This window comes from Buteo buteo, chromosome 7 (genome assembly GCF_964188355.1).
Source record: "Buteo buteo chromosome 7, bButBut1.hap1.1, whole genome shotgun sequence".
In the NCBI taxonomy this organism is placed as follows: Eukaryota; Metazoa; Chordata; class Aves; order Accipitriformes; family Accipitridae; genus Buteo; species Buteo buteo.
In genome coordinates this window covers 12596572-12624568 of record NC_134177.1, presented here as the reverse complement: position 1 = coordinate 12624568, position 27997 = coordinate 12596572, and the positions used below count along the sequence as shown (strand labels likewise).

General features: G+C 54.2%; 1 protein-coding gene across 2 annotated transcripts; it reads left to right on the top strand.

The window, feature by feature from the left end:
• On the top strand, positions 1-27586 carry MASP1 (MBL associated serine protease 1). 2 transcript variants are annotated; one of them, XM_075031614.1, is made up of 11 exons: positions 1-1067; positions 3132-3357; positions 11369-11546; positions 11808-11939; positions 12441-12637; positions 12951-13098; positions 13606-13724; positions 14552-14630; positions 19198-19335; positions 20392-20466; positions 25019-27586. In XM_075031614.1, the coding sequence occupies exons 1-11, from the start codon at positions 847-849 to the stop codon at positions 25912-25914; spliced, it is 2409 nt and encodes an 802-aa protein (XP_074887715.1). In that variant the 5' UTR covers positions 1-846; the 3' UTR covers positions 25915-27586. The 2 variants fall into 2 exon arrangements, with proteins under 2 accessions (XP_074887715.1, XP_074887716.1); XM_075031615.1 differs by lacking the exons at positions 19198-19335; positions 20392-20466; positions 25019-27586 and adding an exon at positions 16271-16820.
• The last annotated feature ends 411 nt before the right edge of the window (positions 27587-27997 follow it).

The window sequence follows — 27997 nt, the reverse complement described above, 5'->3', positions numbered from 1 at the left end:
TTTTGTTCTTCATGTCTTCAAGGGTGTCATTTCTGGACAAGGGAATCACTTGCATCCTTTGGCTTCCTACGGGCTATTCCCTTGTTTGCAGCCCAAATAGATCTTCTTCCCACATAGCTATGCAGACAAGAGGGGTTTGGGTTAGTTTGTGCCTGGCGCAGGGAGGGGAAATGAATCTCCTGTGGTGTAGCGGGGAGCGTTCATGTTTTTACCTGTTTCCTCGACAGGAGGGAGTCAGGCTCAAAACCTGTAGGTTTAGTGCTTAAAGTTCTCTCTCCCAAGCAGAGTCTGCACCTAAAGCTGCTCTTTTGCCCTGGGACAAAATGCTGAACCCAGCAATTCCTCACTTCTGCAGGAGGCTGCAAACTAAGTCTTGATTTTATTCAGACTGTCACAACTCAAAAGTTTCTCGGAAACCAGATTCCTGTCCCAAACGCTGCACGGCACTGAGCAGAGAAGCCGAAAGCAAGTCCCGAACACCGGTCTCGGCTGCAGCAGCACCACTAAAGCTACTTAAACCCGCACAGGTTTTTTTTTTTCACACGTTCTTGCCTTCTGTTTTTGCTGGAGCCTCCGACCCTATTGAGAGGCAAATTTTAGCCATCTGGCAAAGCGGGCTGTAGGGGGACAAAAAAAAAAAAAGAGAGAGAGAAAAAACACAATGTGCATGGGCACACACACACACACACACACACACGCGCAAAACTCTGGAGATTAGGGAAGACAAAAACTCCGCTGAATGCCGCGGCTTTTGCTGGAGAGCACGGGCAGCCCCGCGGCGGGAGAGGAGGGAGCGGCGGGGAGGACGGTTCCAATGCAGGCAGGTCTGCCTGCGTGCCTGTGGGGATGTGGGGAACGGTTGCAGGCAGGGGAAGGCGTGACCTGCATGGAAAATGCCAGACAACTCCAGACGCACACACACATAGGCGCACACACGCTCACAAATCTCCGGACGGAGATAAGGCGGACAGCGGAGCGTTTGGAAGGAGGCAAAGCCGTCCCCCGCAAACCAACCAGCGATCCTCCGCGCTAAACCCGCCGGCAAACCCTCCCGGCAGCAAAATGAGGTGAGTACCTCCGCCACGGGCTGACCCCGGGGTCCCGCACGCCGTGGTCTCAGGGCAGGGGGGCCATCCCGCCGAGGAAGGTTTCCCTCTGATGACCGTGGCTTCGGATTCCCCATCCGCCAGCGAACGAGGCATTGCTCGTGCCTCGGCTTCGTGCCGCAGCCCGGCTTGCGTGCTGGCATCCCGGCAGAGCCGAAGGGAGCCTCGGGCGACGGGCACGCAGCTCAGGCGTACCGCTCTGCCGCGGTCCCTGGGTGAAAGGTGCGAGCGAGGCTGGACGCGCTGCACGGGCTTCAGGTTTCTGTGCACGCCACGGTCATTTATCACTTTTACGTGAGGGCAAGACTTTCCTGGCATGGGAAAGAAGTTTGATGTTGTTTTGCCTCCCCTGCTTAAAGGGAAAGCAGAGAGTTGCACCAGCAAATGGCCTGTTCGAGTCGAGGAGGTGATGCCCATTTACACCAGCTGAGCATCCAGCCCCGTGCATGTACTCTGACCAGAGGAGAAACAGTTTTTCCCTTCGCACATTTTTGTGGTTTCAGACAAGCTGTCAGAAAAAGGCATGTTCAACCTCACTCTGCTTGAAAGAAAAATCAATCCAAATTTCTCAGCTCCCATTAACTTTGCTTTGTAATGAAGAGCTGGGAAAAGTGATGGCACTACACAAATGACCCCCAGAATCTACTGCCCTGGTTTTGAAAGAACACAGACAGGTTAAAAATAATCCACTTACATAGCTTCAATTTCCTCATGAGCGTACCTAAATCAAGCCCTGATTTTGAAACCGGGTGTACGTGTACATGTGAGTAGTTCCAGCATCTGCAGTACTCACCTACAAGCCTTTGCCAGGCCTTAGTACCTATTTTAGAAAGCGGAAATTTTTGTCTCTAATGGCTCTAATTTCCTGCACATTTCTTTTCCTTTGTGCGCTCCACTGGGTGTAAAGAGCCTGAGGTCTGCTCCTCTTTCTGGGTCCCATGCAATGGCACAGGCTTTTGTGTTTACATCTCCAGCACAGGCGGTGTTCTCCCCTTGCACAGAGAAATACTCAGTTTATGCTCACTTTCACGCTCAAATGGAGCTCGAGGCTGGTGCGAGGTCAGCTGAACTGCCACTGATTTACCTGTCCTCTTTCCCCTCCTCTGGGACAAACAAGTTGGGACAAACTCTTCTGACTGAGGTTTTTTAAAAGCTGAGTTTGGTGACAAAAGATCTCTAAGGATCTCAGCCCCTGTGTGCTTCTCCATCTGGGGTGAGTGGTACCCTAAGAATTGAAGAGAAAAAGAAGAAAGGAAAAGAAAGGAAAGGAAAGGGGGAAGGGAGGGGGAGGGAAGAGGGAAGCAGGATGAGGGATGAGAAGAGAAGAGAAGAGAAGAGAAGAGTAGAGAAGAGAAGAGAAGAGAAGAGAAGAGAAGAGAAGAGAAGAGAAGAGAAAACCAGAAAATAGTGGAGAGTAACATACTGGGTTACACTGCTGGGGCCCCAGTCCATCCTTGCCCAGCTGCAAAGATGTGTGCTGTTTATTGAAAGTCAACAATCCCAATTTGGCAGGATGAGGCTAAGCAGTAATAATAATAATAATGATACTTAGCAGTTATTGCCATGATGTTTTCATTAAACCGATTTAGCAAGCGCCATTATTTTATTAAGTATCCTTATGCTTATTCTTCCATTAAATGAAGATTTGCCCATCAGAGCCCCATTAGTTAAAGGATGTGTTGCCAGCGGCTGCTGTTCCCAGAAGCGTGAGAAACACCGAGCTCCTGACGGACCCCAGAGCTTGCTGGGAGCTGTGGAGGTGCCTTTGCATTGCACGTGGCCCCTGCATTACTCACCTTTCGAAAGGGCTTTCCCCTTCTGGGAGCCACATGCAGCTCCCACCCTCACCTCCACCTCCCTGCAGCTTGACGGGGGTTTTGCTCATGGTGACACGGTGCTGCACCTCCTCTCCCAGGCATTTCGAGTGTGTGACCTTACATGACCCACTTGGGAAAGGAGACTGAGCCCTCAACAGGTTTTGGCATTGCTAGAGTTTCATTTCATCTCCTCACGTGTGTTTTCCAGGTACCCCCTGACCTGGTCCTTTTGTGCCTTGCTGCTCTCCGCGGCAGATGCCATCGAGCTGACGGACATGTTTGGGGAGATCCAGTCTCCCAACTTCCCTGATTCCTATCCCAGCGACTCGGAAGTGACGTGGAACATCTCTGTGCCCGACGGATTTAAAATCAAGCTGTACTTCATGCATTTTGACTTGGAGTCATCCTACCTCTGTGAATACGACTATGTGAAGGTGAGCTGTGATATCTCGGGGCAAATGGTGGGATAGACAGCAAACCTGTTTGGCCAGCTGAGAGAGGGTACTGCTGGAAAAGCTGGGAACAAACTGGTTTTCCCCATTTATTGGGCACAGGAGTTGTCAGTCCAGTGGACAACGGGGAGAGCACAGGTAAGCTGACAGCATCCATTGGACAAACAGTGAGTGGACACCAGATTCAGAGCTCACCCCCAGAGGACCAGATTTCTGAAAGTATTTGGACACCTAATTCTCATAGGACCCAGTGGGATTTACATACCTACGGGCTGATGAAACCCCTGTGGCTAAAGCCCAGCCTGTGCCACACTGATGCCAGCCAGGTGCAAGGAGGACCCCTGAGTTGGGCACCCTTTGCCAGGCCATGGCCATGGGTGCATCTTGCAGCCAGCCTGGATCCCTGGCCATGGCTTGCAGGCTCTTGGAACACCGTGTCCAGCCCCCAGGGAGGCAAAAGGGAAAGGTTAGACCTGAGCTTGAGGCTGCAAGTTGGGGTATGCAAGCAGAGCGTCCCACAAGCCGCAGGGCACAGACCCGAAGGCTCCCTTGGGTTCAATGCAAACCCATTTCCCAGCTGAGATATAGAAATTTTGGGGCCACTGCTGGCAAATACCTGCAGCACAAACAAGCTGTGGAGGTTCTCAGGGAGCTTTCATGGCCAAAACCACAAAAGATTTCAGTCTGCTTCATTGCTGGGCAGTAACCCATCAGAAACTGCGGTGGACCACACACTGCAGTGCCACAGAGCATCTTTGCCTCTTGCACCACAGGTCTCTCCAAGCAGGGCTCTCCTTCGCATCCAGGGCAAGCTGGGTTCTCTGTATCTTTGAACTTGGTCAGGTTTGGTACTTTCTAGCAGACAGCAGTAGCAAGCAGGTGCTTTCTAGGTTTGCCTGGCTGAACATGCCTTACCCCATTGCCCAGCACAAGCCTCACCCTGCCCCTCCTCACAGAGGCAGGCAGAGGTTGCACCCAGGTCTGGAACTGCAGAACTCAGCCCTGGTGCTAGTTGCCAGCTAATTGAAATTATTATTTTATTCTTGTCCTAAGAAAACAAAGCAAACATTTGGATTTTTTTTCCTCTAGGGTCTGTTGTTCACTGCTTTAATTTCCCCTTTGTGCTGGCACTCATTCTGCTACTAACAGCTCTCATTGAGCTTTGATTAGTTCTTTCTGCTTCTCCTGGATCTTCTCCAAGCACAAGGGCCAGGGACATATATAGAGATATATTGCTTTAAAAAACCAATAAGCTCAAGGAGCAGATTTGTTGGAAACTTTCCCCATTCCAGGCTTTACCCCTCCTCCTGCCCTTCACCCCCTGCTCATTTTTCCTTTTTCATAAGGCTCCCTGTTATTTGGCCATAGTGCCAACTTGGCACCATAGCTCTCCCTGCCGCTGGATTTCCATAAGAAGGCGGTATTTTTCACGGAGATTTAGATCTCAGCTGTATAAATTTGCTCGGGGCTGTAACTCAGCTTGTGGAGCCTCCACCACAGAATTACATTTGAAAAGTACTGAAAATGGATGGATTTACGGAAGATCCATAGGCTACTCTGCTGGGTAGGGGTGCAATCTTGATGCCGCTAAACCACCAGCTTAGAAAACATTGAGAGCAGCAAATGACTCCATGGCTATTTTCCTCCTTGGGTCTGTATGTCCAGCCTCTGTCTGCATCAGCGCAAGACTTAAAAACAGCATCAGCCCACCCTTTGACAGACACCAACAGTGCATGGCTCTAGAATATAATTATAGACCCGATACATGTAGATGCTTCTCTGTAATACTCTGCCAGTCCCAGTGAAGATGCTCAGAAAGCCGCAGGTGGTATCTCTGCGTTCGATGGCACTTAATGGATTCCTCCTCCATGAATTTGTACCAGTGCTTTCTGAACTCATGGGCGACTTTAATCCCTGAAGCATCCTGTGGCAGAGAGTTGCACAGGTTAAATATATGATTAAAAGCCTCGGCATGTGTGTGAAGAAACACCCTCTTGTTTGTTCTGACCATGGGTCTGACCGGGCTCTCCATCAGGGTCTTCATCGTCTTGACTGCCATAAGAAGGAGGAAAAAACGGGTGATGAACAGCCCTGATGCAAGGCAGGGACCCAGCTCAGGACAGGCAGAAAGCCGCCGTGCCCTGGCCTTTGCTTCCCTTACCTCCTTTGCTGCCCATGTGCCCGAGCTCTTGAGCAGTGTAGAGTCATCCTAAGTGGCAAGCTCAGGGCGAGCCAAGACGTAAACCCACGCAGATTTCTGCCTCCAGGGTGGTCTTCAGAAGAGAACAGTTTCCAGAGCTCTGAAACAATGGCTAATTAAAACAATAGCTGTTTATTTATATATATACACACATAGATGCATGTGTGTGTATATATATGTAAAAAGAACATGGCTCCTAAAGAAATGTTCACAGGCCAGAAGGCATGTTTTTGCAAACGAGGATAGCAGAGAGAGGGAGTAGTACTTCAGTAAAGAAGTGAGCCAGGAGGAACAGCCACCCCCAAAATACCCACCCAAAGAAGCCCGATGCAGGTAGGAAACACCAGCCGCACACTGCCTCGGGAAACTGAACTCCGGGCTCCGGCATGTCAGAAACAGCCTCCCCCCGGGTTTTGGATGGCCGCCCTCAGCCGCCTGCCAGGTCCAGGGGGACGGGGAAGGAGCAGCCATCCACGCTGGGCTTTTGGCTCCTGCCCTCTGCCGTGCTCCTCTGCAGGCTCTACCCGGCTCATGGCTGTCCCCAAGGAGCTTACCTGGGGGGTTCTTCATCTGCAGGGGATCTCACCGTGGTTTGCCCAGCTCCTTTCTGGGGTCACCCAGCACTGAGCACTTTTGCACACAAGTCTCCAGCACTGGCCCGGGGGACCCTGAAAGCCATGGCCGTGACCAGGTCATCAGGTTAAGTGACTTGACTGGAGTCACTGAGGAGCACTGTGGCAGAGGCAGGGAGACGGGAGGTGAAATCCCAGTGGAGCGAGCCCTTGCTGGCTCACGGTCGTCGTGGCGTTACATGTCTTCATCCCAATCCCTACCACTGAGTCCTGATTCAGGATGGCACGTGCTTGAGACCTGGCAGGTTTCAGCACATGCCACAGGGCTTTCCCTTCACTCCTTCAAGCCCAGGAGCTGTCTGCGACGGGTCTCTCCAACTGTGCATGGGGGCAGGAAGGCAGAGGGGTCCGTTACGCTTTGTGGGTCTGGCGGGTCCCATCTCCTCTGACACAACCCAAGTCTCCCTTGGATGTACCTCTCCATGTTGTGTCCAGACTTCTGCCCACATGCGGCACTTGGGATGCTTTCTTTTCTGCAGCTGCTATTCACACCCGTGTCCCCGGGGAGGATCTGTGCCCTCGGGTCCTCACCCAGGCAGGACTCTTACTAACCCCATGTGTGAGTGCCCAGGAGTTGGCTTGGCATCTCAGCCAAAACCAGTGGCTGCAAATAAATTTGCTTGAGGGTGGCCAGGGGCCCAACTGAGTGCAGGAGGCAGTTTTTGCCAGCCCTGGTGAGGGGAAAACAGGGGTATGGGCCAAGCTGGGGAGGCAAGGCTGCAGGCAGAGCATCCGCTAGTGCCACCGCCCCAGGAAGCGGCACTTGGGAAGGGGTATTGTGAAAGATTTGTGATGTGGTGGAGCCACATCCCCCCAGGGTTTGGCACGGCGTTTAGGGTGCGTAGCAGATCGGCTTTGCACGCGGCATCCTGGGCTCGCAGAGTGCCATCCCCTGCCACGGGCGATTCCCGTGGGGCAGGGCTGTGTGCCGCACTGTGCCAAGCGCTCGGCGGCACTGTCCCCGGGGACACCCTCGGTGCTCGACACGGCAATGGCAGGGGACACGCAGGGTCAGGGAACGAGCTCGATGCTGCATTCGGGGCAGTGCGTGCCCAGCCTAGGGCTGCGAGAAGGGTGCACGGGACACATTTACACCTTCCCCTGCTCAAAGGGGAGGGAAAAAGCACAAATCAGGGCTTGGCATGAACTAGGGGATCAGGAGAAGAGTATCCTCTTTTGGTGCTGTCAGCTGGCATCAGTCAGGGGGTAATCCATGCCCTGGGGCTGTGGGGTCCCGAGAGGAGCACTTCAAATCCTGGGAGGCAGCTAGGAGGAGGGAAGGGCCCGGGGCTTTGCTGGTCCTCTTTCCCATCCTGTTGGCTCTGCACAGAGGAGTTTGGTGGCACTGGCCACCCCCTGCACCGCTGGGGACCACAGTCACCCCCTGTGCAGGGGAAAGAGGAAGATCAGGCATGGAAGTGAGCCAACAGCTCTGTCAGCACCCCAGCATCACGCCTGGGCTCTCCTTGCACCCCCAGCCCCCCCCAGGGAACAGGCCTGGCCCAGAAATAAGGCATGTGGGCTCAGCAACCCGTGGGACAGGATGGTCTCCAGACGCTGAGCCAAGTCCACAGCCGGGGAAACCAGCCATCCTCCCCTTTCCCCCGCAGCACAGCTGCCATGTATGTTCCTGTGGAAATTCAGGTGCATGTTTGCAAACGAAAGGACCCTTAATGTATATCAGTGAGAGGACCCATGCATGTTCGGGAGAGGATCTCCAGGGGACCTAGATGGAGGCTCCTGCTGGGGCTGCCCCATCCCTGCCTCATTTCCAACAGTCAGCAGCAGCAGCATCAGTCATTTTGCAAAAAAACCCCCGTTCATCTGGGTGTTGCCTTCTTGCGTGTACTCTAACTGCAAGGCGGCTCGGCAGGGGCTGTTTCATGCCCTTCCCTGTCTCTGAGCGTCTCCTCCCTGTGTCATGTTCCCAGTGTCTTCAACCCAGCACTGCGATTTCTCTGCCTAATGAGCCATTTATATATATTACAAGTGGTATGTTTGGCCTTCATCAGTCCAATTAGTGCATTCCTGGAGGGCTGGAAGGGGGGGGGTGGCGGCTGCATTTCCGTATTGCCGGCTGCCTGCTCCTCTCCGGCAGCAGACACTGAACTGCCGGGCCAAATTCCCCTTGGTGTTCGTGGCGTTCCGTTAACCCACTGCAGAAGGTATCTCTGGAGCATCACTGCTCAGGCACCCCCCAGCAGCCCATGACCTGGGGCAGCGTTTCTTTCCTGCCGAGCTGGGGCACCCCAGCTCCTGCCTTCTGCCCCAAAGGGGGAAATCGATATGGGGCAGAGGGGGGCCACACAGCTTGGGTCACCACTTCTCTTAGCCACAGCCCAAGCCAAAATGCAAGGGGACAGAGCCACAGCTGGGGAGGGATCCCCTTCTGCCTCCATCCAGAGGGGCAGAAATCTTAACGAGGGAATAAAGCGGCAAGCGGAAACAGGGAAGACAGCAGGAGGCAGTGGCAAGGGTAAATTTAAGGCACGAGAGTGTCGTTATATTGTATTTTTCAAAGAGGATTCTTTCAGCGTATTTTTACAGGGAATTTCTCTGCGGCAATTGATATTTCCCTCAGGGACACATCTTCTCTAGTGAAAACGTCGACATCGTGACCCGAGAGGGAGAAACTCCAAACAAACAACCAGGATTTAATTACCAGCCTGCTCACTGGATGTAAATGATCTACGAAAAAGTATACAGTCCTCAGCAGAAGCAGCAAATATTAACCAGGGATGATGACCTCTCTGTTTAGTTTACTGCCGGAGGGCTGTCTCTGCTCCCTGTGGCTCGGGGCATGGGACCCGTCACAGATAAGAGGCCGTGGATACCTTCGGCGAGGAGAGCACAGCTCTCCCGGGCCTCATCCTGCCACTCCAGGGCTGTATCCAGGGATGCTGGGGGCAGTGTTGGGACTGGGCCCATGGCAGGAGCATCCTTGGGCCAAGACACGGGGCCCCAGGGAGGTTTTCCCGCGCTTTGGTGGTGCTGTGCCGTGGGTCTTGCACCAGCCGAGGCTGGAGGAGAGGGATGGGAGCTCACACGGTGGCTTGCGTGTCCCTGCAGAGGTGACAGCCACCAGTCCCGCATAGAGGAACTGGCTGGAAACTGCTCCTTCCCACAGCTTCCCCTAAAAAAAAGCATTTTCTGCAGAAAAGGCTGTGTGCCACACGCTCACGCTGCCACAGCCGAGACATCGTGTCGGGGCCAAAATGCCATTTTCATTTGCTCTTGGTGATGGTGCTCCCGTTTTTCAGTCTGCAACGCTATTTCATTTCATGGATTTAAAAGAGATTCTGAAGCACCACAGTATATTTCAAAGGGATTGAAACCAGATGGATCCCAAATTACTTGTTTTCCTTTTTTTTTTTTTTCAGAATGCTATTTCACAAAAAAAAATAAAATTCAATTGGGTTTTTGTCCCAATGCAGGGTGCGTGTTTTTCTCCAAATTCTCAAAATTTATCATCGGAAAGTCTCTCTCTTTTCTGGCCAGCTCTAGCTTGTATGAGAGGATGGAAAATATCTGGAGGCAATGTCAAGGCATGCTGAGTTACCATTTCCACGTTGGCTTTCCCTGGTGTGAGCGAGTTTCCGCCTGCTTGTTCAGCCCTGGGAAATTTCCCTTTCTAGCCCCAGACCCTCCCCGGCCAGCGCATCCCGAGGGTCTCCAGGAGACAGGGATGCAGCTGGAGGATGGTCTGGCCTTGCCAAGGCCACGCAAGCCAGGGATGGCATTGCAACATCTCTGGGACCCCGTGGGTCCCTGAGCAGGCGGCTGTTTTCCTGGGCATAGGCTGGGGGGCTGCATGCTTCATCACAGCCTCAATAGCATTGGCTTGGCATGAGCTGCGGGAACTGGTGGTGTGGTGTTCATCGCATTCCTCAGCCGAGGGGTTATTCATATTCAAATCTCCTGGGGGAAAGCAGGCAGGGTGCTGGGAACTAGCTGGGAGAGGTTGTGGTTGGGACAGGGGCTGGGGGGGGGGATTTGCAGGAGAAGGAGATGGGGTCAATGCTGAAATGGTTCTGGGGAAAATGGCAAAGAAAAAGGAAGGGAGGGGGTTTCCAGGGAAAACTGGAGAGATTTCTGCAGGTATTACTATGCTTTAAGGCACAGGCAAAGCTCTGCTTTAAAGGGATGCACATGGAGACTAGTGAGCTGGCATGACAACAGGGCATACTGGTTCATTTGTCCCCTCCTGTAACCCTCTGGGCGCGTGGCTCCGAGTCCAAACAGTGCCTGGCACTGCAGGTCTGGAGCCAGACAGGGACCCTGAGTGGCAGGGATGGGACTGCGCTTGTCCGAGCCAGCCCAGGGGACAGAAACGCCATCCAAATTACAGCTGCTGCTTTGAGCTGATGCAAAACCTGAGGCAGGGACTCCTCTGGTGTCCCAGCACCTTCCCAGCAGCACAGCCCTCACACAGATGCTGCTGCCTGGATCAGCATTTAGGCTGAGGGAGGAGGCAAGGGGGAGCATCTCAGGTACCAACAGCTCTGAGTGGGAACCACACGGCCCAGGGCTGATTTTCACACTCCTTCTTCTGCACCTCCTGCCCACGTCCTCCCACCTCCCGAACAGGCTCCTTCCGTGCATCCTCCCCTTACACCCCCCAGCTCCTCCCTACATCCTGGATGCTACCTGCTCTCTCAGCATCTGCTTCAGAGGGAAACCACAGGCAGGAGTGGGCACACCTGAGTCCCTTTGTTCATTTCGCAGAAACCATTTAATTGCTTTACTGCAGTTAACGGCAACTCAGAGAGCTGGAGCAGTGGGAGTCAGACCTGCCAATGCTCTGAGCATCCCCAGGCTCCTTCAAGCTTGGCTGCAGAAGGTGAGGTGAATGCAGCGGAAATGGCTGGAAATTGATTTTTAGGGCCAAAGCAGCTCCAGCAGGATGGGGCAGCCAGGGGTGCAGAGCTGCATCCTTAGGCTGTGGCCATCAAAGGCTGCCAGACGGGCAGCCTGCCCCGTGGAGACACTGCTGAGTCCTGGCAGGGGACAGGCTGGGCAAGCGCAGGCAGAGACCTGAGCTCTCAGATGCAGAGCATGACCCCAAGCCCAGCCTGACCTCCCCCAGGAAAGCACCGTGGGCTCTCTGGGCTTGCAGACCCCCAAGCCCTGCTGAGCGCTCACCCGTTCTTTCTGCTACCAGATTCAAGCTGAGGACCAGGAGCTGGCAACCTTCTGCGGCAGGGAGACGACAGACACAGAGCAGGCTCCTGGCCAGCAAGTGATCCTGTCCCCAGGGCCCTACATGGGGCTCACATTCAGGTCTGACTTCTCCAACGAGGAACGCTTCACTGGCTTCGATGCCCATTACACTGCCGTGGGTAAGCAGCGGTTAAGCCTGCGGGACTGGCTTGCTAGGGTAGCACAATAAATTTCCTAGGATCACATCCCAGGGCAGCCTTGGGGACGCTAGCAAGAGAAGTCCTTGTGTGCAGCCCTTGGGCAATATGGGACTTGCTGGGTGCTCGTGTGACCCACCATGTGCGACAACTAATTTCTCAGTGCTGTAGCAAATGTCCTCATGAGGAGTGATGCGTGGGGGGCTGCAGGGTGACCTCCCTTCCTTGTTATCTCCATTCTAGATGTGGATGAGTGCCTGGAGAAAAGTGACGAGGAGCTGGCGTGTGACCACTACTGCCACAACTACATCGGCGGGTACTACTGCTCCTGCAGGTTCGGCTACATTCTCCACTCTGACAACAGGACCTGCAAAGGTACCACCCAGGCACAGCTTGGACATGGGGATGGTCACACAGAGGGGTCCCTGAGCAGGCAACAGACTTACCAAATGCAGGCAAAACTGCCCTCTTTTGCTGCCAGGAGGGACGAGGTGCCTCTTCCCCTACAAACCAATAGCCTGAGACTGGAGAGTGCCCAAGGCCTGCACTCCTTTTGCATAGGAAGGAGTTGTGGTTTTCCCATGGGCTGCGCTCCCCAGCTAAGCGCTATAGACCTTCTCAAGTCAGAGAAATTCAAAGGTTTGGTCTCTGTTCTGAATCTGCATCACGTAGATTAGCTGGGATTAGCGCTCAACCCAGGACCTCTATACCACAGGCGTATTCGGAGGTTGGCTGTGTGAGGTTCTTCTTGCAGGGACCCGTATTTGGTGTCCGTGGACCCACCCAGCAGACCCCACTCCACTGGGAGGGCTCCTGAGTATGATCAGGCTGGGATGTGGCTGGCAGGGCCCTGAGCGAGCCATGGCTGTGTTTCAGTGGAGTGCAGCGACAATCTCTACACCCAGAGGAGCGGGGTGGTCACCAGCGCCGACTTCCCCAGCCCCTACCCCAAAAGCTCGGACTGCCTGTACCGCATCGAGCTGGAGGAGGGTTTCTTCATCACCCTGAGCTTCGAGGACAGCTTCGACGTGGAAGACCACCCCGAGGTGACCTGTCCTTATGACTACATCAAGGTGAGCTGGGCTCTGCACACTCCTCCTGTCCCACTCTCCTGTTGTTTCTCTGGTGATGGGACCAAAATTGCCCTGATCTAAACAGGGGTGATGAAGCCAGCAGGATCCCTGTGCTTAACTGACCCCATGTCTCTTACGTCTGATTTTGACCCTCTCAGCCAATAGTGACCCTCTTTCAGTTCACATCCCCCCCAACACGTGGTGCTTAAGCCCCACTGAACCCACTGCAGCCCCATCCATTAGCCTCAGGGTGAAGCGATCATCAGGGATCAAAGATCCCCCTCAAACCACCCACTCTTCTTTGCCTTGGCAGATCAAAGCTGGACATAGGGAGTTTGGCCCTTTCTGTGGAGAGAAGTCCCCAGGACTCATTGAAACCCAAACCAACAGCGTGCAGATCCTCTTCCACAGTGACAACTCGGGAGAGAACAGGGGCTGGAAGCTGGCGTACACAGCAATTGGTAACTCCTGCTGCTTTTGTCCATTTGCTGGGCTTGGGCAGTGAGAAGGGCTTTATAAACCCTGCAGGTGGAGACCATGAGTTTGGTCATCCATGATCCTGTCTTCAGAAAGGGTCTGTTCCAGGAATCACAGGAAGACAGGAATAAAATAACATGGAGCCCTCCCTTCAAAGGGTGCTTTTTTTCCCTACATCAGATGGGCCCTGAAACAAGACCCCATTGCAAAGCAGAGCAGTTTTGGGCAGGGTAATTGCACAAGTTGCTGTTATTAGCTCCCAGCTTTGTAATGCCCAAAGCCAGGGTATTACAGATGGGAGGAAAGACCTGGAGCCTGCATTCCTTCTAGGAGAAGAGCCTGGCTGAGCCATGCCAATGTAGGCTGATAGCAAGAGCAGGGCAGGGCTGTTCACACTCTGCTATATGGACTGGGTGGCAGAGCTGGGACTCTATATTTCCTCCATTTATTCAGCTGAGTTTTGTTTTGCTTCGTTTGCTTTTTATTCAAAGGAAACCCATGCCCACTTGTGCAACCACCGATCAATGGGAAAATTGAGCCTTCCCAAGCCAAGTACACCTTCAAAGACCAGGTTGTCATCAGCTGCAACACCGGATATAAAGTACTGAAGGTATGGGGTGACGGTGTGGAGCTGGGCACCTGGATAAGAAAGGGAGGATCCTTCCTCCCAAATCCATTACATCTCTGGGAGAGTGAACACAACCCACACACCATCCTTACCCCTTTCCCAGGGGCAAGGAAAAAGCCTCCTCTGAAAGCCATCAACTTTCCTTTCCAAAGACAGAGAGGAAGAGCCACCCTCTCAGCATCCCTCCGGAGCTGACCAGCTCACAGCTCAGAGGCTTGGCACCTCTGTCAGAGAAAAAGCCAGCAAAAGCCCCGAGAGAGCTGCCGGGGGTCTGCCTGCTCCCCACCTCAGAGAGTGCTGGCTCGGCTGCCCAGGCAGCCCTGCAAAGACCAGCCTCCACAGACAGGGAGGTCCTCCAGGACTTTGGGACAGCTTCGGCAAGTCAAGGGGGCCGGGATTTTGGCAGGCCCTCTCCGGAAAACAGCTGAGAACCATGGGGAGCGCGGGTGACTCACAGGGTGGCTGTCTTCCCTCCAAACCAGTAGCCTGCTTTGACTTCCGACATGGATCTGGGTATTTCTCTGATCTCCTCCCAGCCTCATCCTTCATGCAGAGCTGCCTCCTTACCCATCTCAGCACCTAGAACAGGAATAAATGACCCCAGCTCTTTTGCATTCAGCATGCCACTAAGTTGCTGGCAATAAGTTTTTCATTATGATTTTATTGCAATTTTTAGCTAGAAAAGTCCTCTTCCAGGGGGGTCTGGATATATCTTGACTAAATCACCAAGAAATTGCCTTTTTGTGGAGAGATTAATGTCCTTGTCTTGTACACTGATGTTGGGGTTTTTGCTGGCATCTTCTGCACAGGATAACCTGGAAAGCGACTCCTTCCAGATCGAGTGTCTAAAGGACGGGACATGGAGTAACAAGATCCCCATCTGCAAAAGTAAGGACACCCTTCCCCACCCTGCCAATGTCCTATTCCTGCTGAAATCATTTCATGCTAAAGGCAGCTGCCCTGCTAGAGCGGAGTTCCTTGCTCAGAGACACAAACCCAGCCAGAGAGGCTACGTAACTCTGCAAAGCTCTTTTGGCTCATTCTTGGATAACATAACGGGGCTCGCTCCAAATGCCGCAAGCAGGAGGTTGGTGCTTTTATTTAGATTACTCATATAACTTGATTTGCGAGCCGCTTTGCTGTCTCCCTGTCAAAGAGCAAGCCAGGCTCTTGAGAGCTGGCTCTGTTGGCTAAATCTGGGACAGTTTGGGATAATCTAATTCCTGGTCCAAATTTCTTTCCCAATGGAGACTACTAAGACCTAGGGCATTAGAGATGTCCCAGGTACTAGCCTAAATTGGGTGCTGCTCAGCGAAGTGAAAGGGGAGAGAAAAGTTGCCCAAATATTTACAAACCTTAAAATGGGAGAAAAGGGGAGGTGAAAGGAGATGCCATTTGAAAGGATGGGTGATGATTTGGATCATCTCTCCTTTCATCTAACCCAGCTCCTCTCTCAGCTCAGGCTTGGGAGATGTACCTGGTAACACCTTTTCCCTTTCCGCCAAACACCCTCAGCCCTCAGGGAGGCTCTCACTGCTGCTCAGCCTGCTGTAGGGCTGGCCCAGAGAGGAGAAAAACAGCAAACACACTCAGAGAAGGTCCCAAGACCTTCCAGGAGAGGCAGGATGAGATGCTCTCAAGGGTTGTTGGGATCCAGACTCTCCTCATCTCGGCAGATCCATTTCTTTTCACAATATTGTGGATATTACCTTAGAAGAGTATTTCTGGAGTTTTAATTCATGTTTTCTCACTCAAAATGGAAACTGGGAGGCTCTCAGACCTGCTAAATAGATTCATATCTGAAAGGGCTCCTTAGAAAGTGTGGGGTCAGTGATGCCTCTGCCCTACCAAAGAACTCCCCACTCCTATAGCTCTCACTGCCACAGTGTCCCATTGATTTTATCCAGCTTGAACTGGAACTCACTTTATCAGTGATCAGATAAAAATTGGCATTGTCTAGGAAAAAAGAACAAAAATTGAGGTAAATATTTTTAACCTCAAAAAGTATTATTTTTTGGAGAAAATTGGAATTATTACCTGCATTATTCCAGCTCGGCTGGAACTGATCCCTTTTTGTGTGATATGACTCACTACACTAAATTTCTAACACTTATTTTGGAAAGCCAAGAAGCCCCTAAATGGGCAATTCAGGCCTCCAAACTGCAATGCCTCCCACCTCCCCGGGATGTCTGAGAAAGCCAGGGCACAAGCAAAAATGGTTTTAGAAAGCAATGCAGAAAATAGAAAACTTCCCAGCCAAGGTGGATAAAATCCAGCTCCGTGGCCTGGCGAGGCTAAACACAAACCTGTGACGGCTTCTCCCAGCCACTGTCCCCAGGTCGCCCCAGCCAAGCAGAGCGAGCGGGTCCAGGGCACAGCCGTGGCATCCATGGTGGCTCGGCTCGCCGGGCACGCATTAACGATTTCTGGTGATTTGGGGGCTGGGTTTCCTGCATGCCTCTCTCTGCTCATCTACTAATTGGGCTTTCTCTCTCTGCTCTCCTCCTTCCCCTCTGCTTTCGGTGCAGCTGCAGATAGAGCCGACAACCAGACAGAGGGAAGAGCCGGCTCGGAGCAAGTGGCCGCGTGAGGCTGGCACCGGCCGCGCCGCCCCGACGGGCAGCCTGTCTCGATGCCCTCTCTGATCTGTCCGGTACCCAGGGCAGGTCCCCTTTGCCCCTGGCCCAGCTGCCAAATCCATCTCCGTGGCTTGTCTAACCGGCATGGCACTCTTAACCCCCCCCGCGCCTTGGTGCTTTCTTAACTCCGTCTCGAGAAGGGGGAAGGAAATTCGGAGTTGAGCCCCTCTTTCCCACTGCCACGCAGCCCCACGGGAAGGGTGCCTGCCGGGCCCTGGCACTGCTGCCCGGGGACCGCGCGCTGCCGCCAGCTCCCGGCACATCCTCCGCATCCCTCCCTCTCCACTCGGATGCCCCAGCCTGGCTCGGCTCCCCTTCCAAGGCGGCAGTTGCGCAAGGAGCGCGGCATGGCCGCCTGGCTGTTTGTTTGTTTGTTTGGATTCAGCCTCCTGCTGCCCTTCTTCCCCGGCCCAACGTCGCAAATAAGAAACACTCCTTCCTCTCGTCTCTCTGAGAGTCCTGGTGCCTTTCAGACCCTCCGGGCAAGGAGGCCTGGAGGATGGGTTGGCATCACCAGCCCTTTCCTGCAGGCACTGAGCCCTGGCACCAGCACAGGGGGATGGATGCTCCTTCACCTCCCCTTTCCTCCCCACTGCTGGCCTGGCGGAGGTGAGGATGGGCTGGCGTCAGGCTGACTGCACCTGAAGGAGGTCAGAGCCTGGTGTCTGGCCCCACTCATGCCCTCAAAAGCCCAGGGCATGCAGCCTGAATTTCCCAAGGCATCAGAGGCTTCACTGGGAGGATGCTACGGTGTGGACCAGAGGCTGGGAGAGGAGGAGAAGGTGCGTGTTGGGGAGCTTGGTCCACCTCTGGTCCTACAAAGACGGAGATGCTAAATGGCCCTTTTCCCAAGGCAAAAGTCTGGAAAGCCTCACGGCACAAACTCCCGCCCCTCACCCTTTCAGCAGAACCCGGGACGCTGGTGAGGCAACATCTCTGTGCAAGAGCCCATTCTCCAGGCATCAGGCTTGCCCCAGGCCTGGGGTACACACAGGGAGGGGATGGGCTGTGCAGGCCAGTGGATGCTGCCTTGCAGCCATAACCAACCCCACAGCAGGTGTCCCAGCCAGGCTGGTCCCTCAACATCCATTCCCTCCTTCCTGCAAGCCCCAGCATCCCTCAGCACCTTAGAAAAGTCCCACGGTTGCTGGCACCATGGCACAGGAGCACTGTGCACTCAAGCACCACGGGAAGACAGCAGGAAAGCTCAGGCCAGCTGGGGACCCCCAGGGCTGGTGAAAGGGGTCTGTGTCCCCTCCTCTGCCCCTCTGCAAGGCACAGGTACCCAGAGCCACCACCCAACCTGACTGCATCCACACACCCATCCCATCACCTGCTATCCCTACGGGGGGGGGGGGGGGGGGGGGGGGAGGAGCCCAGTGAACAGTGAGCTGCAGCGTTTTGCCATAAACCAGGCTTTTTTCACCCAAGCACGTGGTTAACCCTGAGCATCAGTACATGTCCCTGGTGCCAGCTACTGCTTCTAGTGAATTCTCTCTTAGTCTGGATCACTGCATGAGGATTTAGGGCTCCTATCTTTGCCCCCTTCCCATCCTGGAGCACACAAAGACTCACAGAGCTCATGCCACCCCCGATCCACAGGACTTACTTTCTGCAAAGTCACCCATCCCCTCCTCAACCCCTCATCTTAAATGTGGCAGATTCCAGCTCCAGAGCACTGCATTTCCCAGCAGGATCAGACCCCAGTTCCTGCCTTCCCCTGGGGCAGGTGCCCCAGGACGGGGCAGGGGGGAGCTCTACAGCATTGTCCAACTGTGCTGTGAACTGCCCACATGGCAGACACCGCGGGGTGTCTCCTGGTTTTGTTGGATGAACTACCTTGCAGCCTGGGGTCCTTCCTGGGGTGGGTGGCACAAGCCCAATCCAGGGGACAAGCTGGGGAGGAGAGGCTGGGCAGGGCACTGTGAGGGATGTGGGCGAGAAAAGGGACCACGGACAGGCCATGGGAAAGGGCAATGGCACCCTAGAAATCATTCTTCCTCCACCAGACCCTGAGCCCACACCAGGGATGGGTGAACCAGAGCCAAAACTGCCCATGTGCTGGAGGATGGAGCAGGTGGGATCTCACCCACATCTGCTGGCCTTCCCCCTGCCTGCAGACCAGCCAAGCCATGCTCCCAGTGTCCCTTACCTCCTGCCATCACAGGACAGCTGGGACCTAGGGTTGCTCAGCCTGATCTGTAAATGTTTATCAGCACAGTTTGGAGAGCAAGACCCAGAGCAGGAGGGATGGGGCCATGCTCTCAGCAAAGCCCTGTGCGTAGAGGAGCACTCCTGATGCATGGCGTAGGTTAGTGAATCACTGCCTGCTTTTCCCTGCCCACTCTGAAGGGATGCAAAGACATACTCTTGGACCATCTCTCAACGGATCTCACCTGCCGGAGCAGGTTTCTTGCCCTCTCAAAGGTATAGCAGAGAGATCTCACACTAAATGAAGTGCACAGAAGGGGCTCCCAGGACTGGGGTCTCCACCAGCATGAGCGGTGTTGGCCATACGGCCTGTGGGTGAGCTGTGCTGCTGGTGCTCAGCGGTGCTGCCCGCACGCCCTGTCTTTGCAGGGTGGCCGTGGTGGGGTTTCACGGGGCCAGGCTGCCCTGCCTGGGGACAGCCTCCTGCTGCCATCTCAGGCCATGTCAGGCTGTGCCCCCTGCAGTGCCCCAGAGAAAGGGGATACAGGGCTATACGGGCCCTCACTCTGCCCCATAGGACCACCATCACCTGCCTGCCCGCTGGCTGGCTGGACACCCCAAGAAAAGAGCACAGGGCTCAACCCCCCTTCTGTGTTGGCTTTCAGTTGCTGACTGCAAAGCGCCGCTGGAGCTGGAGCATGGCTTTGTCACCTTCTCCTCCAGGAACAACCTGACCACCTATCGAGCAGCCATCCAGTACCACTGCCAGCACCCCTACTACCACATGGCCCCCAACAGCACCGGTGAGCAGTGGGGCCGGGCCGCATCCCCACGGCACGGTGCGGGTGGGCGCGTGGCCATGCGTGCGTGCGTTTGGAAACGGGGGGAGCTTGGGATGGCTGCTCTGGGATGCTCTGCAAGCAGCAGGCTGTGGATGTAGCCTACACACATCGTACCCTGCGTCTGCACTGCCTGGATTGTCAGACTGGCCGCATCCTGCTCCGCAATGAGGTAGGATGGAGTTAGCACTGTCTGGTACCTTGTGTGTGTGTGTTTCACAGCCTTGGCAGAGCAGTGTGGTGGTTGTTCTGCACTCTGCCTTCTCACCCTGCCATCTACTCTCTACAGCATATGAAATTTTCTGTGTCTCTGTGAAAGGAGCTGCTGCTGGAGAGAGGACCACATCCAGCAGCCTCAAAAAGGCCTCCACAAGGCTCCCCATCCCAGTACCCAAATGTCAAGCATAGTCAAAGCTGAACAGATAGCAGTGGGATCATGGCAGACTGAGTTTCCCCTTTATCCCCCTGGTCCACGACCAAAAGACATCACAAGGTGCTTTGCCAGGCACCACATGTCTCTGCACCCTTCAGACCCAGCTCTGGGCAGCAGCAAGGGTGTGCACACACCCCAGCCCTTCTTCCTCCTCCTCCCTTTGCAAGCACAGCCAAAGGATTTCCTCACATTCCTGTCTCCGTGCTCATATTCCCGTCTCCCTGCTCATATTCCCCTGCACACCCACTGGCCCTGCGCATCTGGTCCCAGCATCCCTCATGCATTAGCGGAACAGGCGCTGGCAGCGTTAATGGGGCAGCAGTTGCCAGCCGACGCTGAGGGCACAGCACAGCCCTCCAGACAAATCAAGGCAATGAAACCAAGGATGGTGGCATGTCCCCTGCATGGGGGCAGGGCTGCCAGGCCCCCCCACCAGGGAATGGAGTACAGTGAGCGTAAAAGGGAGGTCACCTCCTGCTCTAGAAAAGGGTTCAAAAGGTCCTGACGGCTGGGCAACATCTCCTCGCTGCAAAAGATGCTCCGTCATGCCAGGGCCACAGCCCAGCTAATGCTTTGTTCTTTTCTAGCCACCTACACGTGCGACGCATCAGGGGTATGGAGGAGCGAGGAGCTGGGGACCAAGCTGCCATCCTGCCGACCAGGTACTACTGCTGGGGTGGCCGGTTCCCATGGCAAAGGGTGCGGAGCAGGGACATGCAGGAGGAGGATGCCTCCATGCCTGACCTGAACTGCTACTTCCCTGGGCAGGGACCCTGTTCCCTGGTGGCAATGCCATATGCCCAGGCTACGTGTATCCAACTGCTTCAGTGTATGGCCAGGAGCGTGATGGGGACAGAGGCTTCCTGCTATCCCAGCTAGCCCAGACAGTCCGGGTGCAGTGGTGGCACTGGGCAGCAGTGACAAGGGCATGTGTCCCTGGCAGTGTAGAGCAGCAGTGGGGTCACAGCCATCTTGGCTGTCAGGGCTCACCAAGCTCCCTGCTCCAGCAGACAAGGAAACCAGCAGCCCCAGAGCAGACCCCACTGGCCATGTTCAGCCCCCAGCATCACCAGAGATGGTTCCAGCCAAGGGCAGAGCATTACCTGCCCAGCGCCACTGGCTGTCAGCTCCCATTAGCAGTGTATCCACATGCAGAAGCAATTAGCACCTCTCCAAGCCTTGCAGAAAAACCCAGCCACTTTGCAGGGAAGGAAAAGTCCCAAGCCTTCGAGCAGTGGCAGAAATGTTTGCAGCCAGCAAGTTTCCAGGCCAGGCGCCCACTCGGGATTAAACAAAAGTCCCTGGGATGTTGGCTGGCCATAGCCAAGTGTGGGGCCAGGTCTGGCTGCCAGCCAGGGCAGCTGGACGCAGCTCCGGGTGCAGGTTGTGGTCGGATGTGCAGGGACAGCTCTCCGGAAAGGTGCAGGGATCTGGCTGCCGTGCAGCAGCTGCAGCTGCAACCACTGTGGGGTTCGGGAGCTGGCTCAGCCCCATGGAGGGTATCTGCTCTCTGGCCATGCTGAGGGACAAGGCCAGAGGAGGGACCCCCTGAGATTCCCGGTATCCCACAGAGCTTCAAGGCCAGGGCTGTGGCTGCTCTTGATGCGGCGGCTGCTCCCTGCATCTCTCCTTGATGTTTCAGCCTGAACTAATTTGAGCCGGGAGCATACGGGGACATCTTTTGGGGCCATAGCTGCTTTCATGGGCCATTTCCAGGCCTCCTGATTAGTGACAGAAGTCAGAGAGACTTCAGGAAAATGGAAAATCCCAGAGAGAGGGTGACGCTCTCCTGAGATCGGGATCTGCAGGCAGCAGCTGGCCAGCTGCTCTTCAGATCTTTCCCCGTGTCTCACGCCACCTCCTCATCAATAGAAACTCCTCTTCCAGGCCACTCCGCGCCTGCCTCTGCCATTAGTGGGAGCATTTGCAGCCTGCTCAGCATTTTTGATATGTAATTTAATAGAATAAATATTTGGCTGGATGTGCTTCCTCTAAAACCATCTCCCTGGGACAGCCGTCAGCTTCGTTGCAGCAGACCAGCTGGGCTGGGCTGGGATGCAGGAATTATTTGCCCGAGCATGTTTTCTATTCCTTGCAGCACTGGGAAAGGCAGGGGAGCCCAGCGGAGCACACGCAGAGACACTCACCATGCTCCCTCCCTGCCGGAGTCGCAGTTTTCGTAGTGGCAGACCCCAGCCACAACAAATCCGCGTTAGCATCTCCTGGTGCTCCTGCCCTGGTTCCAAGGCTGACTCTCAGCCCTGATCCCATCGCCCTGGGGGGTCAGAGTCTCTTTCTGTGAGGCTTTGCATCCTCCCCTTGCAGCACAGGGGGCATCAGAGCAGAGTCCTGGCACTTTCCATGGAGGATGTGGGTTCTCTTTGCAGACTCAGAGGGATGAGAGCAGCACCAGAGCTGCTGTGATTCGGGACTCTTCCAGCTGTAGAAGGGCAAGCCCAAATTGGCTCCCACAACCTCCCAGCGATATCAACACCCCCAAGCAACCTGGGAGTCCCCCTCCACAATGCTACCACAGGCATGAACCAGCCCCACCATCACCAACTATGTCCCAAGGCTTAAGTTCCCCAGGGGCAGCATTGTCCCTGCCCACCTTGTCTAACCCTCTCAGAGCCACCTTCAGCATGCTGTGTCCCTGCTCTTCCTCATGCCATGTCACAACATCTGTATAAAGCTCCTGGAGGCAAACCAGGCAGCACGTCAGGGCTCTTCAGACATTAATTCTGGGTCTGTTGAGGAGCTGAGCAGAGGGATGCTGCTTTGACCGCCAGAATTATGGTGAGGACTTGAGATGCAGGAGTAAAGCCCATGGTGCTAGGCAACATCCCACGGCTGAGCCTTCTCCAACCACAGCTCCTCTGGGAGGGCAAATGCCATGGCCATGAGACCACAGACCTCGTGACGGGTCTCAGAGCGAAGGGTGAGGCTGGGCTGATGTCAGGCTCCAGTCCTCCCACTGGTGTTCCCTTGGGTTTCTTGGCACACTGAGCAGGAGCTGCACAAGTGGCTGGATGGTCTGGGAAGGGCTGAGCAAGCTCACAAGCCACAGTGAGGCTGCAGGATTATTCATTTGGCCTTTCTGCTTCTGAAGTGGTGTGGACCCAGCCAAATCACTCCTGAAACTGAACTGCAAGGAGAGGAATTGCAAAGTGCAGGCTGGCCCTCAAGCCATCTCCTTGTCACACCTACCAGCTCAACTGTACAACAACCCTTTAAGTCACAGCCCTGTTTTACTGCAATCCAGGCTTGGCAGAAAACATAGCATCTGTCAGGTCTTCAGGACAGCAGAAGGATCCCTCTGCTTGCCCTTCCCTAAGGAATTCGGTAGCACCATGGTCCCCATCTGGAGCACAGATCACATAGATGGAAACCAAGACTAAGGTCTGATACTACTTACAGTCCTTGAAGTCCCACCCTGGCCCACGTGTTTTGCTGAATCCATGCCTGACTTCAGTGTCAGGAGATGTGGTACAGCTTTGGGATAGCTAACCCTGGATGAAAGCCTCCTCAGCACCATAGTGTGCTATACACAATTCTGACTGTCCATATTCATGCGCAGTGGGCAACAGCTCACTCTTTACATCAGATGAGCCTGTTACTTGCAGGGTAAATCCTTCAGCCTCTCTGGAGTAGAGGTCCAGCACATGGGACCTTGGCACAAGCCCACCCTTTTCATCAAGGGCTCTCCACCTCCCTTCATGACAGTGCCATGTGTGCTACAGCCCTGCCCTGACACGTACCAAAAGGTTGACCCTTCCCAAGCTCAGTGGAGACTCTTTGGGCCTGAGACACACCTGGGCTGGTAACCAGAAGTGTGCCTAGAAAGTCCATGGTCTCATGGCCAAAAGCATTCACACCGTCCTTTCACAGCCTATAGAAAGGGTGAGGAAGGAGAAGGCAGCTGGGAGGCTACATTTTTGGAGCAAACTTGGGACTAACTGGGCCTTGACTGCCCGTGACCAAACCCAGAATGGACTCCTGCAGAGCCAGGACAGCAGGAGCAGGGAGTTCCCAGGTCTGAAGGTCCCTCCTTCCCTGGTCCAGCATGGGGTCTAGTGGCTCAACTTGGTTTCAGTCCTGTCTCATTGCCAGCAGAAGAATGGCCTGTTCTGGGCAAGCTGCCATAACTGTGGGAGCCACACAGCCACACTCCAGGGTGCATGAGTGCTGGGGAGATGCAAGGGGAGTTCGGGTTCTCTGCCCCGTCATGAAGGTATTGCAGGCCACAAACGTGCAATGATGGATGGTGCTGAGCAACGTGCATTCATCATTGCAGGTAGACTATGCCAAAAGCCTAGCGATACCTCCTCGGACAGCTGCCTGAGATCCTCCCTTGGGTCCCCCACGGTGCCATGTAGAAGCAGATATCAGGACTGAGGTTTCCATGGGCACCTGGAGAAAGGGGGCCTAAATCCTGGAAACCAACAGGTTCTACCGACCCATAGACAAGACACTTCTCTAATTTATGCCTCATTGTCCACTTCCACAGAAAGCATGGGACATCCAGAGGGCTTTTTTTAACTCTTGGAGATCTGGACCCAATTGTCCTGGGGCTGTGAGCAAAGAAACATGCTCTGTGCTCCAAAAGTATTCCTCATACAGCAGATATAGCACTGAGGTCTCCTGGTTTCATGTTTAACCCTCAGGCGTAGAGAAACATAGGGTGGCTCCCACTTCACAGAAGAAACTGGACAACCCATGCAGGCTTCAGACTGGCCTCTTTGTCCATGACTAGCTTCACAAGAGCTGAACAAGGTCACCCCAGCATCCTCACAGAAGAGCAATAGATTGCCCCTTTTCCAGGAGGGCAAACTGCTGCCACCAGAAATGGTTCCATCAGGCAAGTAAGACACAAAAGGAGCTGGGGCTGTCTTTAGTGAGCAAAACCCTTCAGGACAGATGTGTTCCTTTCCCAGACATACCTCCAAAGACCTGTTAGCGTAGGGGATGGGGTGTAATGCCCAGCCTACTCCAAACTCTGAAGCACACTCTGCCAGGAGAAGGTAAACATGGCAGGGAGGATGGGCTTTATCCACTGAGAAAAGGAGAAGACTTGCCCTCTATAGAAAAAAAAGACACAAGTGAGTGTTTGGTTTGAAGACAACCAGCCATGTGGCATAATCTACAGGAATGTCCCTTTTCGTTTGTTCCCTAGATAAGTGCTGGGAGTAACTGTCCTGTCCTTTTTGTCCCCAGTGTGCGGCCGGCCAGCTCGTCCTCTGCCTGGGATCATCAAGCGCATCATTGGCGGGCGAAACGCAGAGCCCGGCTTCTTCCCCTGGCAGGCCCTGATTGTGGTGGAGGACATGTCCCGGGTACCCAATGACAAATGGTTTGGCAGCGGGGCCCTGCTCTCAGACTCCTGGGTGCTGACAGCCGCCCACGTGCTCCGCTCCCAGCGGCGAGACAAGACCGTCATCCCTGTCTCCAAGGAGCACGTCACTGTCTACCTGGCCCTTCACGATGTGAGGAACAAGATGGAGGCCGTCAACCGGACAGTGGAGAAGATCATCCTCCATGAGGAGTTTGACATCCAGAACTACAACCATGACATTGCTCTGGTCAAGCTGAAGGAGAAGGTGACCATGGGGAATTATGTCATGCCTGTCTGCCTGCCCCAGTTTGAGCACGAGCTGGAGGGGCCTCACCCCAACACGCTGGGGCTGGTGGCCGGCTGGGGTATCTCCAATCCCAACATCACGGTGGATGAGATCATCAGCTCGGGCATGAGGACGCTGTCCGACATCCTGCAGTACGTCAAGCTGCCGGTGGTGCTGCACGCGGAGTGCAAGACCAGCTACGAGTCACGGTCAGGGAACTACAGCGTGACCGAGAACATGTTCTGCGCTGGCTACTACGAAGGTGGGAAGGACACTTGCTTGGGAGACAGCGGGGGAGCCTTTGTCATCCAGGACCCGGGAACCCGGAGGTGGGTGGCCCAAGGGCTGGTCTCATGGGGTGGCCCAGAGGAGTGCGGCAGCAAGCAGGTGTACGGTGTGTACACCAAGGTCTCTAACTATGTGGACTGGGTGGAGAAGAAAACAGGCTCCTCAGAGAGGTGGACATTTCTGGACCCGGAGCTGGAGAGTTGAGTGACTAATCAGCCTGCTGCCGCAGCTCCCTTTCTTCTTGTTGTTGTTGTTTAATGTACTCCAGACTCTGGTCTTTCGCAAGCGGTAGCCACGATGCTCAGCACACGCCAGGCCTTTACCAGCCCTCCACGTCATTTGTTTCGCTTGGTCCTGCATCCTTTCTGTTGTGCTTTTAGTAAATGCTTGCTAGGGAGCTGGGGGAAGGGAGCGAAGGACAAGAGCTCAGCCGGCATCCTCAGCTTGTGCTGCCCATCTCCAAGCCTCCGCACTCGCGGGAGCCTCCCTCCAAGCCAGGACAAAGGCACAGCGATGGAGGCAGCATTTCCCTGTCACCAAAGATTTGGGCCGTGCACAGAGAATTGCCCCCACCGCCGGGGCTCTCCGGCCAGATCTTCCCATCAGATGACGCAACTGCAGGAGCTACAGAGGCTACGGACAGCGCAGGTAACCCACCTGGGCAGGCCTGGACCTCACAGGTCCCCCACGCTGTGGAACACCTTTTCTGTGCAAGGAGTAGTGAGAGAGCCCTGAGGGTTTACTATTATTTTTATTTGCAAACAAACATCCCTGCCTGATGGCATCTCAGGTGATGTCCACCTGGCCCTGAGGATGTGAGGATGCATCCACATTAGCCCTAAACTTCAGCCATGGCTGGAAAGCTAATGGCTGCCAAGACGGCACCAGTCCAAATGGGCCACCCTTACCCCACCGTGTGGGATGGGTGCCCCACAGACGACACAAGAACAGGGAGCAGGGTTTGGACTCAGTGTCACCATCACCTCCAGCCACCAAAACTTCTCTGACCCTCCATCACCTCAAGCCCTTTCCAGTCCTCTGCCCAGACTAGCTCCTGGAATGGTTTCCAGCCACAGTGGACCTCCCAAGGAAAGTTTTCCAACACACAAGACAACATCACATCAGCTGTACCTAAGCAATACTTATTTTCAGCAGAATAATTCCAGATAAAATGCCCTTCCTTGGGGTTTCACCTCTTCTTTAGGGGCCTGGGTAGTCCTGTGTGGCAGTGTATTTATTCTTGCATGAACTTAGTCCCTTTTAACTCCCTTTAAGGCCATTGATTTGGCTGATTGACAGGTTACTGATGGTGTTCATGGCTCCCCTGGCCTATTGCAGGTGTCCAAGTCATTCTAGACTGACCCCAGCTCACCTAACACACCAGAAGTATTCATGTCTCCCCAGCCTCCCTCCATGGCCCATGCAAACAAGTAAGCCCCACCAAGGAACAAGGTCAGGTGAGCTTGTCTTCCTTCGGCAGGGACATCATCTCCTTCACTTGCCAGCAAAGCCCTCCTATAGCTGTAAGCAACATGCAAAAATTGCCTGCTGTTCTCTCTGCATGCCTGTAGCCTCCTTTGGGCTTCTCCTCCTCCTCTTCCTTTGGTTTTGCCATGCAAGGAAAGAGTCAACAGTGAATGAACTACTCTGCCATTTTGCTATCGTCCAAAAAGCCATTTGTAGAGCACGTAGAGGAGCAGAAGGCCTAAGGAAGTTCAAACTTGCAGACACGCTAAGAACTGTACTCTTGGTTATGTCATGTAACTGCAAGGTATTTTTTTTATATATATATATATATATATATTTCTTTTTTGATACTACATTCTGTAAAATATCCAATGTCATGTAAGGATGGTTCTGTGTAATCTTCCTCCTGAGAACAAAATAAAACTTTGATATATAGTGAGTTTGTGCCCTGAGGCTTTTATTCCAAGAGGAACATGCTCAAGGCTGGTTGCTATTCTCTGCCACGCAGGCCTGCGCTCCCGGGGGATTCTCACACTGTCCCTCACCCCAATGGCTGCTCAGCCATGGCCTGTGCAGCTTCATGGGCTGAGACAGACCCTGACCAGCCATGAATACAAATTGCAAAAAATGGCAACAGATGAGATCCTGTCCTTCAATTATTTATAGCCTTAGCACATCATTGAAGATGGGGGTGGTGGCAGGAGGAGAGTGCAGCAACCTGTATGCTGAGAATAGCAATTAAATCTGGGTTCAGCTGACATGCAGAAAAAATAACAGGTATGTGACTTTTGCTTTAAAAGGGGTGAAAAATCATGCCATC

What these genes read in the sequence shown, in the direction of transcription:
- MASP1 (XM_075031614.1), top strand. Translation starts at nt 847, where the DNA reads ATGTGGGGAACGGTTGCAGGCAGGGGAAGGCGTGACCTGCATGGAAAA. An exon ending in GTGAATACGACTATGTGAAG is followed by an intron (nt 3,358 to 11,368) that starts GTGAGCTGTGAT and finishes TTCTGCTACCAG; the next exon opens with ATTCAAGCTGAGGACCAGGA. An exon ending in TGACAACAGGACCTGCAAAG is followed by an intron (nt 11,940 to 12,440) that starts GTACCACCCAGG and finishes GCTGTGTTTCAG; the next exon opens with TGGAGTGCAGCGACAATCTC.